The sequence below is a fragment of the Pygocentrus nattereri genome, chromosome 7, assembly GCF_015220715.1.
Source record: "Pygocentrus nattereri isolate fPygNat1 chromosome 7, fPygNat1.pri, whole genome shotgun sequence".
Taxonomy (NCBI): Eukaryota; Metazoa; Chordata; class Actinopteri; order Characiformes; family Serrasalmidae; genus Pygocentrus; species Pygocentrus nattereri.
In genome coordinates, this window is record NC_051217.1 from 38,425,150 (window position 1) to 38,444,445 (window position 19,296).

The 19,296-nt window shown below is 42.0% G+C and overlaps 1 protein-coding gene across 3 annotated transcripts in view; it reads right to left on the reverse strand.

Annotated features, from left to right (window-relative positions):
- The window catches only part of lekr1 (leucine, glutamate and lysine rich 1), a 162,160-nt gene that overhangs the window by 24,548 nt on the left and 118,316 nt on the right, over positions 1–19,296 (reverse strand). For all 3 annotated transcript variants that reach the window (XM_037539874.1, XM_037539875.1, XM_037539873.1), the window contains exon 9: positions 17,754–17,957. In XM_037539874.1, coding sequence (XP_037395771.1) covers positions 17,754–17,957 — 204 coding nt within the window. The remainder of the gene's footprint in view (positions 1–17,753; positions 17,958–19,296) is intronic.

A 19,296-nucleotide genomic window follows, 5' to 3' on the forward strand; every position in this document is an offset into this window, starting at 1 on the left:
CCAAAATGATACATGGAGTGTGAAGAATGGAGATATAATAAAGATTAGTGGGGGACCATTTAGGCCTTCAGAAGAGGACTAATAATTTCTAGAAGTTCATTTTAATTAATATAATCATTTAAACTCTTGAAGTACTGCAGTTATCCAAGCCTTACATCACCAAGCGCAATGCAAAGCATGGAATGCAGTGGTGTAAATTGCTGCCACTGGACTCTACAGCAGTGGAGACGTGTTCTCTGGAATGACGAATCACGCCTCTCCGTCTGTCAATCCAATAGATGACTCTTGGTTTGGCGGTTGCCAGGAGAACGGTACTTGTCTGACTGCATTGTGCCAAGTCTAAAGTTTGGAGGAGGGGGGATTATGGTGTGGGGTTGTTTTTTCAGCAGTTGCACTCAGACCCTTAGTTCCAGTGAAAGGAACTCTTAATGCTTCAGCACCAAGAGATTTTGGACAATTTCATGTCGCTGACTTTGTGGGAACAAATGTTTACCTCTGAAACAGCAACTTTACAGCAGAAGGCAAAAACATTTCAAACTTTTAATGTAAGTTAATGTAAAGTGGTTTTATTCCAGGTGACTTTTAGAGCATTTCTATTGGTCCAATCATCATGAAAGTTTTATGCAATGTAAAGAACAGCTGCCATGTTCAAATGATGTAGAAATAAAAAAAAAGACAAAAATTATGATACATTATTTTAAAAATCTTAGTTTTTAGCTGTTCTTTTTCTTTCACTATCTGCTTACACAGACACAATACACTTACAAATAAAGCTTCTGTGCAGGTACATTTCTTGTTTATCAAGATCCAACCAATGTACATGTTCCCTCAAAGGTATAACAGTGGTTTTAAGGTTCAACTGTGTACCTTACAGACCACCCCAGTGACAAGAGGGTAACTGCCCCAGCGACAGTTTAGTACCTTTATTTCTGAGAGTGTACTGTAAGCACATTACAGCCCTTAAGTCGTTAACTCATACTAGGCTGGACACTTTGAAAATGTAAATGAAAATATCTGTCAATCGTCTTTTATTGTTGATATTAATGATAATGTGTAATTGTTTCAGCCCTAGAGTTTTATTTAATTCTTGGTCGTGTTGCTCTTTTCTTGCACCCCAAAATGTCTTGACTGTATGTAAAATAATAAAAAATGTAAGAAGTGATTTGTCAGCAGCGTATATTTTGACTTGTTTTCTACTTTAGTCATCTGCCTTCTGAGTAAGGCAGTGCGTGATGTGTTGTGTGGATTTGGAGACAGGCAGTACTGATGGAGCTGAAACAGTGGTGGGCTGGTGACGAGGCCATCAGCTAGAATGACAGTTTAACAGCACATTCCTTTGTGGCTTGAACATTCCTTCCTTCAGACACAAACACACACCCGTGGCAACAAAGACGCTGCAGCCAGACTCCTTTGCGTGGCAAAGGTTCACTCGAAAATATAAATAGATCAGAAGAAACTCCTCAGCCGTGTCATCACGCAACACAAACACTCCCTCACGCTGGGTCAGCATACCTATGATCCTGGAAATGCCTCAGATCACTCTGCCGTGCCTCTACTAATGTCGTCTCAAATTAACTAAGTAGTCTTCATAATATTTATACACTAAATGCGCTTGATGTACTCAGTGTGTCAGCTTTCATTCATGCACGCTAACACATGCGGCCCCATTCCCCCGGAGAGAGGTAGAGAGTGAGGAAGAAGGAGAGCAATCATGTCATCTCCATGGCAGGAACGTCTGAGTGATGGTTCGTGCCATATGAATGTTGGATAGGTTGGCAAGTACTGATGCTCTGATGGGGCTGGTTTCCTGAGATGAGGCCTGGAGTGGCCTCATTTTCTGTTGGGGGGGCGTGGCAGATTAAGGACGGGTGAGTGAGGTTTTGGTCGGTGGTATGTTCTCCTGAGATTTTCAGGGAAGCGGCTCTCAGGGAGGTGATGGGTAATGGGCTCTGCACTTTAAAGTATGGCCACGACTCTCCACACATCACTTTGAATCTGGGTAATCAAATCAAGTCCGGCACATCAAAGTGGCAGAACCCAAACACTGAAAAAAGAAAAGTTGGCAGAGAGAAAAATCAAAACACGTGCTGGGAAACGAGGTTCAGTGGAGAAAGCGTTTAAAGTTGTTTTTAACGGAAATTATTTGTTTGAATCATTCACTTGTGTAACTGTAGCTATAGTATAAAGTCATACACACCTCAGAAACATACACTACATTGCCAAAAGTATTCACTCACCCATCCAGATCACTGAATTCAAGTGTTCCAAATCACTTCCATGGCCACAGGTGTATAAAACCAAGAACCTAGGCCTGCAGGCTGCTTTTACAAACATTAGTGAAAGAATGGGTCGCTTTCAGGAACTCAGTGAATTCCAGCATTGTACTGTGATAGGATGCCACCTGTACAAGTCCAGTTGTGAAATTTCCTCACTACTAAATATTCCACAGTCAACTGTCAATGGTATTATAACAAAGTGGAAGCAATTGGGAACGACAGCAACTCAGCCACAAAGTGATAGTTTGGGTTTGGCGGTTGTCAGGAGAACGGTACTTGTCTGACTGCATTATGCCAATTGTAAAGTTTGGTGGAGGGGGGATTATGGTGTGGAGTTGTTTTCAGGAGTTGGGCTCGGTCCCTTAGTTCCAGTGAAAGGAACTCTTAAAGCTTCAGCAGACCAAGACATTTTGGACAATTTCATGCTCCCAACTTTGTGGGAACAGTTTGGAGATCCCTTCCTGTACCAACATGACTGCACACCAGTGCACAAAGCAAGGTTTATAAAGACATGTATGAGCAAGTTTGGTGTGAAAGAACTTGACTGGCCTGCACAGAGTCCTGACCTCAACCCAACAGAACACCTTTGGGATGAATTAGAGCGGAGAATGTGTGCCAGGCCTTCTCGTCCAACATCAGTGTCTGACCTCACAAATGCAATTCTGGAAGAATGGTCAAAAATTCCCATAAACATACTCCTAAACCTTGTGGAAAGCCTTCCCAGAAGAGTTGAAGCTGTTATAGCTGCAAAGGGTGGGAAGATATCATATTTAACCCTATGGATTAAGAATGGGATGTCACATAAGTTCATATATGAATCACTAACAAAACTAAAACAGCTTCATTTTGATGTTGCAGCTGCACAATCACTTAGGCTACATCACAGACGTCTACAAAACCAACTTCTTATTTTAGCCTCTAATGTCTCTACTCTCATTTTATCAGCTCCACTTACTGTATAGCTGCACTTTGTAGTTCTACAGTTACAGACTGTAGTCCATCTGTTTCTCTGATACTTTATTAGCCCTCTTTTACCCTGTTCCTCAGTGATCAGGACCCTCATGGTCCCCCACAGAGCAGGTACTGTTTGGGTGGTGGATCATTCTCAGCACTGCAGTAACACTAACTAACTGCAGGTGGTGTGTTAGTGTATGTTGTGCTGGTATGAGTGGATCAGACACAGTAGTGCTGCTGGAGTCAGGGGACTAACAAAGTATGCAGTGAAACATTAACTAAGTTGCACTTAAATTACAAAATACAGGACACTGCAAAAATATGTTGTCCTAATCTTTAACCAACCCCCCCCTAGGAGAAAACCACCTGGCTAGGGGTCTTTAGGGAATTTGAATTTGAGTCCCCTGATGTAATTCCACCACTGCACCCAAACTTTAAGATACAACTGTATTTTACAAAGGTGTTTTTATTTAGTGCTCATAACTAAACCTTCTCCAAGCCAATTCTGTATATTAAAGAAACAGTAAAGAGGGTCAAGCACTTATCTAAGGTCTTATAAGATACGATACTTTCTCTCTCTCTCTCTCTCTAAAGGGTATCTGAGGTTATTCTGCTCACTGACTTGTTTTGGCTCTGACAACATGGTGCACACACTCCTTCCATCTTTCTCACCTTCATCTTCCCCCATAGACCCCCCTCCCCTTCCTATTTGCATGCGTCACTGGGTCTATCCCCCATCGTCTCTTTCAACCTTCTTTGTTTCTCTCTCTCTTTCTTTATTTACATGTATACTCTCACTCTCTCTTGGTCTCTCTCTCTGTTGGCTCTCTCATTCTATCTGTCTACACCTGCCCCTTTGTCTCTCTCTCTCTCTCTCTCTATTGATTTTCTCTCAGTTGACTCTCTCTGTCTCTCCCTCTCTCTATCAGTGGCCTCATCTTTCCCGTTTCTCTCTCTCTCTTGCTCTTCATGTCATTCTCTCTGCATGACAGCATGTCTAATGATACTTCTGTCAGTCAGAGCAGCTTGCCTGTCTCTCGTTAATGACGTTAATCGGTGGCTCTTTGCTAATTAGTCACAGCAGAAGCTGCCTACAGACAATCTTTTCCAGACTTTTTTTGTGGACGTGGGAGAGAACTGATTCACAGAACTCATTCTCATTCACTCGGATCAGCTCAAGAACAGTATAGAGAGCTTCATGGAATGGGTTTCCATGGCCGAGCAGCTGAATCCAAGCCTTACATCACCAAGCACAATGCAAAACGTCTAATGCAGTGGTGTAAAGCGCTGCCACTGGACTTCTCCGTCTGACAATCCGATGGAAGAGTCTGGGTTTGGTGGGGATGTGAGTCGGCTCGCATGCACCGTGCTGTGGGATTGGCTGGATTAGCTGGTCTCCACAGCATTCCATCTGTTACTCAAATGGAGGTTATCTAAAAGCACTACACCAGCACTGCTGGCCAGTCGTATAAAAGACTTCAATCACATTCAAGACATTTACACCGATCAGACATCACAGTCGGACCACCTCCTTGTTTTTACGCTCATTGTCCATTTTATCAGCTCCACTTTGTAGTTCTACAGTTACAGACTGTAGTCCATCTGTTTCTCTGATACTCTGTTACCCTGTTCTGGGTCAGGACCCCCATGGACCCTCACAGAGCAGATACTATGTGGGTGGTGGATCATTCTCAGCACTGCAGTAACACTGACATTGTGCTGGTATGAGAGGATCAGACACAGCAGTGCTGCTGGAGTTTTTAAACACTGTGTACACTCGCTGTCCACTCTTAGACACTCCTATCTTGTCAGTCCATCTTGTAGATGTCAGACACGACAGCTCATCTGCTGCTGCACAGTTTGTGTTGGTCATCCTCTAGTCCTTCATCAGAGGTCACAGGACGCTATTGGGTGGATATTTTTGGTTGGTGGACTATTCTCAGTCCAGCAGAGACACTGAGGTGTTTAAAAACTCCAGCAGCACTGCTGTCTGATCCACTCATACCACCACAACACACACTAACACACCACCACCACATCACTGTTACTGCAGGTCTGAGAATGATCACCACCCTAATACCTCTGTGAGGGTGCATGGGGGTCCTGACCACTGAAGAACAGGGTAAAAGGGGGCTAGCAAAGTATGCAGAGAAGCAGTCTGGTCATAATATTGTGCCTGATTGGTGTATATGAAGAATTTACTAAAGAACCCCTGAGAAATCATTATTTTTATGTGTGTTAAGAAAATGGCTATATTTGCATTGTAGACACAGTGACCCCTGATTTCTATCACCACTATTAAGAAATCAAGCTCCTCGCAAATGAACCATGTCACATCAAACCACTCTGAATTAGTGGTGAATTTGCTTACATCTCAAACACTGATTTATGCAGAAAAATCGGTAGAATTGGGGACAAAGACAAACGATGAAAGTTTGAGAAGTAACATGACCAGTAACATGGTCATGGTTCATCCCTGAGCTTTGCATTTGTCACAAACATTTCAAGGTCAAGGCCTCATGTTTTAGCATTATAGGCCACCCTATCCAATCCAACTCAAACTAACTCACACACGTGTGAATGGTGGGACTAATCTGGCTGACCTCCTGTTAGCCCAAGGGAGGCATCTAATCCAGGCCTGTTTAATGTAAATGGAAAAAGGGCTCTAATCTGGTTCAGTGCAGGCCGTGCTGGACCCCTGGGAACTCTCTCTGAACTGAGAGAGATTAGAGGGCTCTGTGTCCCCCCTCTCATGACAAGAGAGCCAGCGGGAGAGCACCTTATGCTGCAGCCTGGCATGGCATGGCATGACACATACATACACAGCAACAGATGCATGTTCCGTACCAGCCAAGTTCTCATAGAAGGGTTTGTCTAATTTTCACCATTTTACACATTTTAGAATGACAGTGAAGACATTCCACTGATTTTTCTGAATGTGTGTATAATTTGGTCACATTAAGCAAAGTCATTCAGTGTTTACGGTGGTGGTGATAGGAACCAGACCAGAGTTAAAAGCTCCATCACAGAGAGTTATTAGTGACCAGTTAGTTACCAATACTTTGCCTGATGTCTGATGTCTACATTGTTTACAATAGTTTTGGCCTAAAATATATTGCAAGCAATCCATTTATGGCAGGGAGACACATACATGGCACTGTATGGCAAAATAGTTCCCAAGGAAAACATTCTTTCTAGATTTATTACTATTACACCTATTATTACAGTACTGTCAACTATACATAGACAATTTCAGTAGGCTTTTGTACGTTCACTGTTTAAAGAAGGCTGCTCATACACTGTTAGAAATAAAGGCTCTGTGCAGGTACATTTTTCGTTGATCAAGGTACAAACAATTTAAAGGTTCCCTCAAGGGTACAGCAGTGGTTTTAAGGTCTAATTGCGAACCTTAAATACGTTTTCTCCAGGTGAAAAGTACATATTTGTACCTTTTCATAGCCAAATGCTTTCAAAGAGAACAGTAAAACAAAAAGCCTGGAGACGAGACGGGGTGGGTGGAGTTGGTACAATATATGTAATTATAATTTCAGCGTATTATGGTAGTTATGTTCCATGACTAAAGGTACTGAGATGTACCCTTGAGGGTCCCACCCCAGTGACAGTTTAGTACCTTCTTTTTTTTTTTTTTGAGAGTGTGTAGAACAATGAGTTTGAAGCATGACCTCATTCAGGCTACGTTCACATTACCAGGCTAAAGTGGCACAAATCCGATTTTTTTATGTGACCGGTCGGTATCTGGTGTTTTCAGGGCTGTGTGGACACGCAAATCTGATCTTTTCAAATCCAACCTGAGCCACTTTCATATGTGGTCCTAGGTCAGATACATATCCGATTTATGTCCATGCGACTTTAATGTGATGCTCAGATTGGAATTCACACGCTTTTTTCCACTGCGCGTGCGCCATCGTTCAGCGTTACTATGGCAGCAGCGCCGAAGAGAAGTCAAAGCCTGTAAACAGTGGAAAAGCAGCTCATCTCACCTTTTTCTCCTTCGTCTGGCTTTAATAATGAAATTTAATAATGAAGTTAATCATCTTCTCAGCGAAGCTCGTTCTGCTCGTTAGTTTGTGCTGATGACGCACGTGATTCAGTCACGTGACGTTACTGAGTAGGATGTGCTCATGAGGGTCATTTCAGGACACCAGTTCGTTCACATTAATGACTGGTTCTAATCACTTACCTAAACAAGTGTGAACCATCCTGTCAGGGAGACCGGATTTGAGCGAAAAATCTGATTGGAGCGATGAGGCCTGTAATGTGAGCGAAGCTTCAGGCACACCATTCAGACACTTATTTAATTAGCACATTTTTTGTTCCTACATTATTTTCTGATTAGCACTGGGAGGATAAGAAGATGACAATTAGAGGAATATACAGCCTCCTGCTGTTTGTCTTGGGCGACACTTGCACATGCATGTTTTGACAGTGGGTGTTGGGGACATTTCTGATCAGCCAGCCAGTCGGTCAGTCGGTCCGTGACTCAGTAAGCGGACTCGCTCATCGGTCGAGCCAAGAAGTGAATTCAAACTTTTTAATCGTACTGCACGTTTCAGAGAAATAAACACATTCTTTGACTGAGGCTGACCAGAGGCCTCAGAGAAACATCTGTCTTACTAAATTTAATGAGTGACCTGTCCTGTTTCTCTTTATAATGTTGATGTGATGGACACTGAGTTCATTTCCAAAAAAACAAGGAATGTTGTCTCCCCATCCATCTTCATTTCTCTCTCTCTCTCTCTCTCTCTCTGTCTTTGTTAGCAGATGTGTGGTGGTTGTGCAGTGGTCTGCGTGACCCCATCCAGGAGCATGCGTGTCCAGACAGTGAGCTGCCTTTCTCTGCTGTCACGTTCTCCCCTGCCCTGCTTCTGTCTGTCTGTCTATCTGTCTGTCTCTCTCTTTCTCTGCTCACTGCAATAACATCAACAGCTCCATTGTGAGCAGGCCGGACAGATGAAAGAGGCCGTTTATTCTCTGTGCTCTCCCGTTACACACGGGTGTTAACAGCCGCTCGGCAGAGGGAGCAGGCGTGCGTGTCAGAGAGGGCGCGACGTCCACCGCAGGGGTCAGATGGGGTCAGTTTCAGTGAATGGATACACATAAGAGCTCACATGTCTGAGGTTTTTAACAAGGGCTGGGCGATACGGTCAATCTTATCAAATGTATTTTTCACATCTTTTGCTATAAATAATATTCAATAATTATTGTATTGTCACAGTCTTAAAATGATGCATCTCAACCAATTTCTAAAAACTTCACAAATTTAACGCCGGATTGTCGCAGAAGTTTTTCTTTTGGTTCGTGTCCTCAGATTCTTTAAATTGTTCTCTGACGCTGCGGCCTCTGCCTCCTCCCGTCTCGTTCGGCCTGTTAGTTTAAAACCCCTTCAAACACGGAGCTGCTGCAATGAGCTTCTTCAAATTTTCTGGTACAGAAACATCAGCCCAAATGTTTGAGTCTCAGCAGCACGACATGACGAATGTCAAGTTGGACTGACGTAAACATCGCATGAATTCCGACCTGGCTGTTCAGATTGAGTCGCATTACCGCAGATCAGATACGGATCAGATTTCAGCACCACATATGGAACTGAAAATATCAGATTTAATGCTGTTCACACAGCCACACAGACACACATCTGTGTCACATATGAGGGAAAAGATTGGATTTGGGCCACTTTTACCTGCTGTGTAAACGTAGGCTTATTTGCCTCCGCTGTACGAGCGAGTCTCTTCACTGGTTTCCCTGCTCTTCTAGCTCTCTGATTGGCTGTCATTTGAATCACTCATTGAGTAAATCTCTGACCTTCTCACACGGCAGGACTCGTGAACAAGAGTCGTAAATATCAAACATGTTTTTATAATATCGGAGGGTCTCAGATCACTTCAGAGTTGGATAGCGGGGCTTAAAGATTCACCGTCAGTTGCTTCCAATCGAGCTCCCGACCTAGAAAATCTGTCACAAGGGGCAAACTGGGGTTAAAATCAGGCAAAAATTGTGTAGATTGAGGAACAGAACATCATTTTATTTCTAACAATCTATCCTTTTTAACTCCGTTGAACCATTTCATTCCAAAACGCCCTTCATCATATTCTTTACTTCATAACCTTCATATTTCATAAGCTATATTCAAAAGGTGGGTGTTTAAAACTTTACAATAAAAGAAGCTGAAATCCCAATTTCTTTTTTCTACTGAAAGTCGACCCATTTTTCCACAAATCTGAGTGTCTCTTCAGTACGGAGCCCCGCTGGTGACATCCTGTATAAATAAAAATAATGCATGCCCACGCCTTATTAACACGTGGGAACAAGATCCTAATGCGTGGCCATGACTTTGTAAGCCGCAATCTCATTCCCAAGCCTTACTAAGTCATGGCCACGCATTAGGATCTCGTTCCCACGTGTTAATAAGGCGTGGGCATGCATTATTTTTATTTATACAGGATGTCACCAGCGGGGCTCTGTACTTCAGTGATATGCACTGCAAAAAAAATTGATAAAAAAATACGAAGAGCGTCTAAGATTTCTGGCTCTCAGCAGTAAATTTTAAACATATGGCACTGTGTTTATGATCATGAAACTTCTGAGCTGAGCTTTTACAAAAAACACCAACACTTTATGTTTATTTAATGCCGTTACTGAATAATGTGCCTTAATATTTGGGCATGTAAATTCAAATGGATAAACAAAAATATATCGAAAAATATTTGACTATGATAATTACTGCTCTGGTTTTTTCGGATTTGTAAGAGCTCAGTGGGCTTTTTGCGGAAGCCGTTTTCTCGGTAAGCATGATAACGAGCCCATCGCTGTGAAACAAAAGAACACATTTAGTGCAAACCTGGAGTCAGCACATGTTAAAATCAGCAGCGCGAATGAACGCCTACAAACAGTGTACAGTGGAGCGTTTAGCACTGTAGGTGTTAATTTAACACCTGTGACTTTGCCGTACAGCTAATTATTCCTCCACCTCCAGCTGTTCTATCTTCTCTGATAGACTGACAGGCAGAGCAGAACAAAAGCACATAGAAATAGACATACAGGTTCAGGTAAGCTCTTGTCCACCCACAGCTACCACACTGCCTGGCTGGTTTTCATGTAGCTTTTATGTACTTATGTCATCAGGCCCAAGATTTTCTGTGACTGAAACTGCTCAGCAATTTTAACAGTTCCATACCACAGCCTCCAACCTCCAGGGTTGAGTTTCTTGTGTTCTGTCATTAAGAAATATGACCCAAGATGTGAAGAGTAATGTACTGTTTTTTTAATGTAAGTACTGAACTGCATAATTCTAATAAGACTACAGGTGACGCAGTCGCCTCACTGCAAGAAGGGCCTGGCTTCTATCACCCGGCCAGGCAACCAGGGTGGAGCTTCACGTAGAGCAAGTTTTCCTTGCGTCTGCATGGGTTTCCTCCTACAGAAGTTTATTATAACATCTCTGCTCTCAGCCTTCATATTACAAACAAAGGGCTTTCCATTTGCATTGATGTTGAGTATTAAAAATATCTGATATTAAATATGCAACTCAATTTGTAATTAAAAATAAAGCCTGTCTTGCTGTCCACCTTATGCTAATTATTTTTACTAATAATAACCAATAGAATGAATCACCATTAATTATTGCACTTTCAGCTCACAGGCACTCCAGATGAAGTTTCTGAACAGATAACTAAAACTGCACTCGCTTTCAAGATCTCTATTATTAAAATTAATTTTTAGATTTTTAGTATAATGTATTTTTTTTTATCAGGAATGACCCAAATTCATAAAGATGTCAAATTTCTGTCAGTATTAACATAAAAAAAATGGCATATCTGAGTAGCCCAGGGTCTCCTGAAAGTGACAACATGACCGGTGTGACTCTATAATTGTAATTGACACAAAAAATCTAAAACAAATTCCCCGAAATTTTAGGTTTCTAAGAGTTAATGGAAGAAAACGTACAAGTATCTTCATTAAAAACAAAGGATTTGAACAATACAACAGATATAAATTTAAAAGACTCCTGCCCGGTAATACTTGTGAAAAAACTACTACCACCCCCCTTCACTATGACTGCATTAACATTAGAGAGTTCACTTCACTCACACAGTCTGAGAGAAAAGCCTGGGGCTCCTTCACACCTGTGGAGCTGGGCTGGGCACTTCCAGTCCTGCAGCTCTGGGTCAGTGCACAGTTTATGCACAGCTTAGCACTAACCGGAGAACGCAAACAAGTAATGTGTTCCAATTTAGTCAAGATAAAGCATCCTTCAACTGCAGACTCATGCAGTGGTGAATTACTGAATCCTTTCCGTCCCAATGGACCCGAGTATGGTAATGATGTCTATCACGCTTTGCTATTGCCAAAGTTCTAGCAGCAAAATTCAGCATAAATTCATCAGTTTTTCATGATTTCATGTTCTTTTTGCATTTTCACTACAAATCCCAGCATTCAATGCTCAAATATCCCCATCCACCACCAAGCTCAGACTGAATATTACATTTTGGCAAGCAGCTAAAATAAATAAATAAATGAAATGAAATGCAATGCAATGATATAGAGGCTCCTGCCTTCCACCCATTGGAAGCTTGGATAGGCTCCAGCTCCCCCCACTACCCAGGAGGACAAGCGGCTTAACAGATGTGTGTGCATGACTGTGTGTGTGTTGTGGAGGCTAATAAATACAGACCTAGCGGTAATGTTAGCGATCTGTTTTATTTCTGCATAAGCCAGCTAGTGGGACAAAAAAAACCCAAATCCTTTCAAAGAGCCTGACCTCAAAAGCTCCTCCCACCTTCAAGATACACCATGAGATGATCAGATGGGGATTTAAATGGGAAAATAGGTGAGGGTCATGTTTACAACAGATGTAGCGATAGGTGCATGTTCATTCACAGCATGTGCTGAAGTGATGATAGCAGCGAAGTCGGAGCGCGTTCAGGTGGGACAACACCACTGAGGGACATGGGGCGTAAAGAGAGCTGATCCAGCAGGCAAACAGCTGGGAATAGGCTAGAGAGAGGGAGAGTGCATGAGGTGTTGATAAACAGATAAACCTCCGGGACTCGTACATGTATATGGGGAGACCAGACACCAGCTGGGACACAACAAAAGCTCACCCTCATACATTCAAGACAGAAGAGTGGAAACTAAACGCATTTTGGCTCTTGAGAATGTGACAGTCAGTCGGATCACTTCTTCCCTGCAGTCTATTCAAACGTGCGTAAAGGTGCATGGGCAAGATCAACGGCACAAGAGAGACCAGACAGACAACAAACAGCAGCTGGAAAACAACAAAAGAATGCACGAAGGCAGACACAGGTGGGAATCGCTGCAATTAAAGGCTAATAAAGGACAGGGCAGACTGGAATTACAATACTGTGCAACCTGGAAAACAGGTGGAGGCGGAGAATAGAGGAAACAGAAAGCAGGTTATGAGAAATGGTACAGCAGACACACACAGAACAGGCCCTGACCTGACTCCATCAGAAAAGGAGAGAGAGAGAGAGAGAGAGAGAGAGAGAAAAAGACAGAGAGAGAGAGAGAGAGAGAGAGAGAGAGAGAGAGAGAGAGAAAGAGACAGAGAGAGAGAGAGAGAGAGAGAGAGAAAGAGAGAGAGAGAGAGAGAGAGAGAGAGAGAGACAGAGAGAGAGACAGAGAGAGAGAGAGAGAGAAAGAGAGAGAGAGAGAGAGAGAGAGAGAGAGAGAGAGAGAGAGAGAGAGAGAGAGAGTATAGATGCAAAGTCTTTTGGTGCAGTTAACTGCTTCAATTCCTTGAGACCACCGGTGGTTCCAAAACGCACATTGTCATATTCTTCATAACTTTAATATTTCATAAACTACATCCAGAAGCTGGGCATCGTATGAGGCTGTAACTCTTCTTTCCAGTCAAATAGATGGTGATGTCATTTTAAATTTATAATAAAAGACAAAAAAACAAAAAATAAATAAATAAAAATTAGCATTTATTTCATGCAGTTACTGAATTAAGATTTGGGAATGTAAATTCAGATTGAAAAATCTAAATATACCCTGGTCAATCCAGGATTACCTCGCCAAGCACAAAAAGCATATATTACAAAATGAAAGGCAGTTAAACCAGCTAATCCTGTGATCCTGCCACACAATAGTACGTGTTAAGTACGTGAGAACTTTCCTTCACACACAAGTTATCCTGTGGTGCAGCCTTTGATTTAGCCTAGGTACTTCCTTAGATGTTCTACTTAAACTGTCTAATTTATAATTCTCGCATCTTCCTCGATGTATTGTGTTTCTTACTTGCTTTTTACTATTAAGTTCCTGTTTAGATGGAAACAGGGGCTTTTAAGTTGGATATAGGGGTTAAGTTGGATATAAGGGTTAAGTTGGATATAGGGGTTAAGTTGGATATAAGGGTTAAGTTGGATATAGGGGTTAAGTTTGATATAGGGGTTAAGTTAAGTTGGATATAGGGGTTAAGTTTGATATAGGGGTTAAGTTAAGTTGGATATAGGGGTTAAGTTTGATATAGGGGTTAAGTTAAGTTGGATATAGGGGTTAAGTTGGATATAGGGGTTAAGCTGGATATAGGGGTTAAGTTGGATATAGGGGTTAAGTTTGATATAGGGGTTAAGTTGGATATAGGGGTTAAGTTGGATATAGGGGTTAAGTTGGATATAGGGGTTAAGTTAAGTTGGATATAGGGGTTAAGTTGGATATAGGGGTTAAGTTGGATATAGGGGTTAAGTTAAGTTGGATATTAGGGGTTAAGTTTGATATAGGGGTTAAGTTGGATATAGGGGTTAAGTTGGATATAGGGGTTAAGTTAAGTTGGATATAGGGGTTAAGTTGGATATAGGGGTTAAGTTAAGTTGGATATAGGGGTTAAGTTGGATATAGGGGTTAAGTTGGATATAGGGGTTAAGTTAAGTCGGATATGGGGTAAGTAAGAAAGAGAGAGGGGTGGTGGGCATCTTGAACAAGAACAAAGGCTTAGATATACATACCTAGATGCCTGTTGTTCTCTATGTGAGGCGATACGTCTGAGTGTCTGTCATGTTGGAGCGGTCAAGATCTGCTTGTGAACAAATTCACTCGTACTGAGAGCTGATGAGTCTCAGGATTAAATCAGCCACAACTTCCTTAATACTCAATCGATTTTCACTAAATTTGTCTTGTTATAATCATCAGACACAGATTAATTTGGTTTGCATGGGCTGCTCTTGGTAGCTTTCATTTCTTTAATAAATGATTGTGATAATTATCCGTCCGGACCAACGGGAAAGCATTCAGTCTGCACCTGACGTGAGTTTAGCGCGAACTCTGGTAGAAACACAATCAGCAAACCCATCAATGTGTGAATCACTTCTAATCTTTATACGCAGAAGGACGAAGCAATGTTGGCTTCCTATTCGCCAGCTTCTTATTCAAGTTTTCCCGTTCCACCTTAAATGGTGCAGCAGTCACTTTCTAGCACCTGAAGCTGCACCATTTAAGGTGGAACGGGAAAATGCAAACAAGAAGCTGGCAAATAAGAACATAACTTCAATATTCTTGAAAATGTGTAATTTTGGATAGTATCTTTCTTAAACTGCCGCTCTGTAATGGTACTGAATGCAGTCCAGCAGTGATGTTGACCACCCTAAAGTGGTGGCACTGTTGACGTGCCTGGCTGGACCCAACTAGGCATCTAGGTATGTATATCTACGGGCTGGAGGAACAGTTTGATGGGAGCCTCAATGCCAGCCTGAAAGGAATATAATTCTCCACTTTTCCCTATCTTCAATTCTCATCAGTGTTCTTGATTCTGATATTTATGATCAAGCCAAGAAGCTGAGTGAGACCTGAGTGAGGCTTTTTCCTTGTTTCTGACCATAGCAGTTTTAGGGCTGGACTTGTGGACTACTTTCTGGGGAACTGAAGTCTCTCATAAAGTTATGGACATGTTTGGAGATACGAACTTTGGTTTTCCACTCATCCAAATCCAATCTAATTGCTTGGTTTGGATATTTGGTTGGCTTGTCTGATTCTTTTGTTTTCTGTGAGTTAAAATGGATGCACAACTCAATAAAGGTTAGAATTGAGATATTCTGTTGGTGTGGGTTCATGAATTTTCTCTCTCTTTATTTAAAAAAGCAACGCAAAGCCCGACCTGCACGCTACCAGCTCACTCTGTTACACTGCTAAACAAGTGCTAGTAAGCATGTATGCACTTTTTAATGTAAAGTTCTTTTTAATAAACACCTGACTTGTTTTTATTCTGAGCAAATGTACTAATTCTAAATACAATGTATATACAATAAACACGTTTCTAGTCTTTCCAGAACTTTTTAAGATACAATAGCTTGATGGCCTGAGTGGCCAGTACAAATTTGCCTAGAACAGAATGTGTGGAGCATCAAAGTGAGAAAAATATCAAAAATGGACAGCATGCCAGAAGGCAAGAGCAAGGAGGCCACTGGCCCGAGACAGAGTATAAGACACAGACTGATGAGCTGTTAGTGGCAAGTGAGCAGGCCCTGACTGGTGTTACAGACACAACAAAGCCAATTCTTTAACACACTCAGACTAAACTCTCGACTGCTCGGTTCCAAAATTGCTGCCTAGTAAAACTGTCTGTCTGGAGTTTGATGTGAGCTTTCTTTAATGTTTCATGGTGTGAACTGATCCACACCCACGTATGCGGTGAATAGTACACTTTGCTTGTTTGTTAAGGGACTGTTTTTCACTGAGGAGTGGGTGCGTTTGTGGGTAGTCTTGCTTCAGCAGCAGAGCTGCTCTGGCGTTTGCTCGCCTTTACGGCAACACCTGTGGAGACGTGGGCCAAGGGAGCAGTGAGTGCAGATGCAGGCTCAGACAAGCCCCAAGCACACAGTGCAGGCGAGAGCGAAAGAGAGAGAGAGAGAGAGAGAGAGAGAGAGAGAGAGAGAGAGAGAGAGAGAGATGACCCCTGCTACAGTCAGCACAGTAGAGAAGGTATAATGTAAAGCATGTCAACATTTTCTAGACTTGCAAGGCCAGAACTGGGGGGTATTTAACACAGTAGGATTCCTCAGTTACCCACTGGACAGGCTCGACTTAAAGCTTATCTGACTAAACAGAGCAAACAGAGCTCTCTGATGTCATACAAGGTCGGCGAGTGCTGCTTCACCCCTACTTTGAGCTCTGTCTTCATAAACTGTTGGATTGGTTTTGAAAGTTCACACTCAGTTTGTTCTCATCCTAACATTCCCAACCACATTTAGCCCAAAATTTCTCATGGTTGTCCCAGATGTTCTCATTATGAGATCATGTCTAGGCCCATGAGACTACAGATTGACTGGCCTTTAATAACTACTGCCCTCTATAGGCATGAGGGTGGTGTATATTGATACAATGTGAAAAACAGAATCGCAAAACAAACAATTAAGCTGTTATTACCATAGTTTGCAATATTCTTTAAATTATATAATTACATATTTAATTATACAGTGAGCTACACAATGGATTACATTTATACTCAATTGATATTCTTCATTGACAACTTAATAGTCCAACATTTTAATATCTAGCAATGACAAAAAGATGCACAACAATATGCAACTGTAATAATATGCAATGTTACAGTGACTCAAAAAAACAATTGCTATCATAACACTTTATTTGGAGTAGTCCTTTGTAGATGATATTAATTTGTAGATAATTAATTAACAGAGTATCAGTAACACATCAAGAACTTATCAGTGAAGTGGCAGTAGTGAAGCCTCTGAATACACTGAAGTAAATATCTTGTAGATGTTCTGTTGAAACGTTACTTACATTAAGTAGATGGATTGTTAATATATTACTTCCATTACGCAAAACCTAACCTTACCCAAAACCTAAACCCAACCCTAACCCTGGCCCTAATCCTAACCTTAACCTCAACCCAAAACCTAATCCTAACCCTGGCCCTAATCCTCATCCTGACTTTAACCTCAACCCAAAGCCTAATCCTAAACCTGGCCCTAATCTTAACCCTAACCTTAATGTCAACCCAAAACCTAATCCTAACCCTCACCCTGGCCCTAATCGTAACCTTAACCTCAACCCAAAACCTAAACCTGGCCCTAATCTTAATCCTAACCTTAACCTCAAATGTATACCCACTGCTGCTGTAAACTGCTGCTCTACTACAGCAGACACCTCAGTTTGCTCTAGCTGCTAAAACATGAGTGCATTTCACAATTTTATTGAATGAGTATTGAGTTAGTTTTAGTATTGCTCTGAATTTAACTTTTACTTGCACCAGATAACCCTGTCTCTGCTCTGCTTTCAAGGTAAAGTTTTGAAAGACTGATTAATTTAGTTGATTTTTGGTAGATTTTTAATTTAGTTGACTGGTTTTAGCTTAATTTGGTTACAGCATTACTTCTAGTCACCGTAGCAATTGATACTCAAAGCCAGTAAAAACTTTTCCCATCTTCATCTGCTTTGTGTTTCTGAGCTATGACTAAGAAATAGTTTGTATAAATGACAGCATGGCTTTGTATTTACAGCACTGGTGGGTGGGTGGGTGTATACCTCTCCTGTAGCAGCGTGGCGGTGTGTGTGCGTGAGAGTTGCAGGGCGGTTGTAAGCTCCTCCCTCTCACCCTCTGCCCTCTCCAGCTCCCGGGTCACCTCCTGCTCCTTCTGTTGCCACGCCAACAGTTGCTGCTGAAAGGACTCACGTTGCTGTTGGCATGACAACCAGCTCGTCTCCTTTTCCCTCAGGTCTGAGGACAGCCTGTTGGAGAATGTGAACATACTGACTCACAACACGCATCAATGTCACTCAGTGCACACCCACACACTAACCCCACACACACACACACACACACACACACACACACACACACACACACACAGTAACCTCTCCCTGTACATACACCCACATAAATGAACTTCCCACACACATTAGTTATTATAATAATAATTATAATATAATAATATTGTATAATCATGTGTCCCATATATATGATATACATCGATCGGGCATAACATAATGACCACCTTTTTGTTTCTACACTCATTGACCATTTTATCAGCTCCACTTACTGTATAGCTGCACTTTGTAGTTCTACAGTTACAGACTGTAGTCCATCTGTTTCTCTGATACTTTGTTAGCCCCCTTTTACCCTGTTCTTCAGTGGTCAGGACCCTCATGGACCCTCACAGAGCAGGTATTATTCGGGTGGTGGATCATTCTCAGCACTGCAGTAACACTGACGTGGCGGTGGTGTGTTAGTGTGTGTTGTGCTGGTCTGAGAGGATCAGACACAGTAGTGCTGCTGGAATTTTTAAACACCTCAGTGTCACTGCTGGACTGAGAATAGCCATCCAACCAAAAATATTCAGCCAACAGTGTCCTGTGGGCAGCATCCTGTGACCACTGATGAAGGACTAGAGGATGACCAACACAAACTGTGCAGCAGCAGATGAGCTGTCGTCTCTGACTTTACATCTATAAGGTGGACGGACAAGGTAGGAGTGTCTAATAGAGTGGACAGTGAGTGGACACAGTGACTTTGCACTAGATGTTGGAACATTGCTGTGAGGATTGGACTGCATTCAATCATAAGAGCATTAGTGAGGTCAGGTACTGATGTTGCATGGGCAGTTCTGGATCACTCCAACTCACCACAAAGGTATATGGAGGGAGCTCCATCACTGCAGAGAATGTGGTTAGGCTCTAGAGCATCCCATTCTACTGATCAGTGCTTTTCTATGAAGATTTTACAATGCTGGCATCAGCAATGGCTCCAAGGGGAGCAAGGGGGATTCCACCAACTAACAGGAAACAGTAGTCCTAATTCTGAATGTAAAATGACCAGCCTACTTTAAAACACGTTTGATATGTAATGTTGACAATGGTAAAATAGTTATACATAAATAAAAAATAGGTTTTCACTGAGAACTGTTTAACCTTAAAACACCCAGCATGTACTCCTGTATTGTAAAGAATGCATTAAAAATATGCTTTAGGTCAAAAATGTATCTCTAACTATCACAGAACAGTGTCTCCTGCACCAGGCAGTGTATTCATCACTATTTCATCGAATACCTTTCTGTAAGGCAGCTTTAGG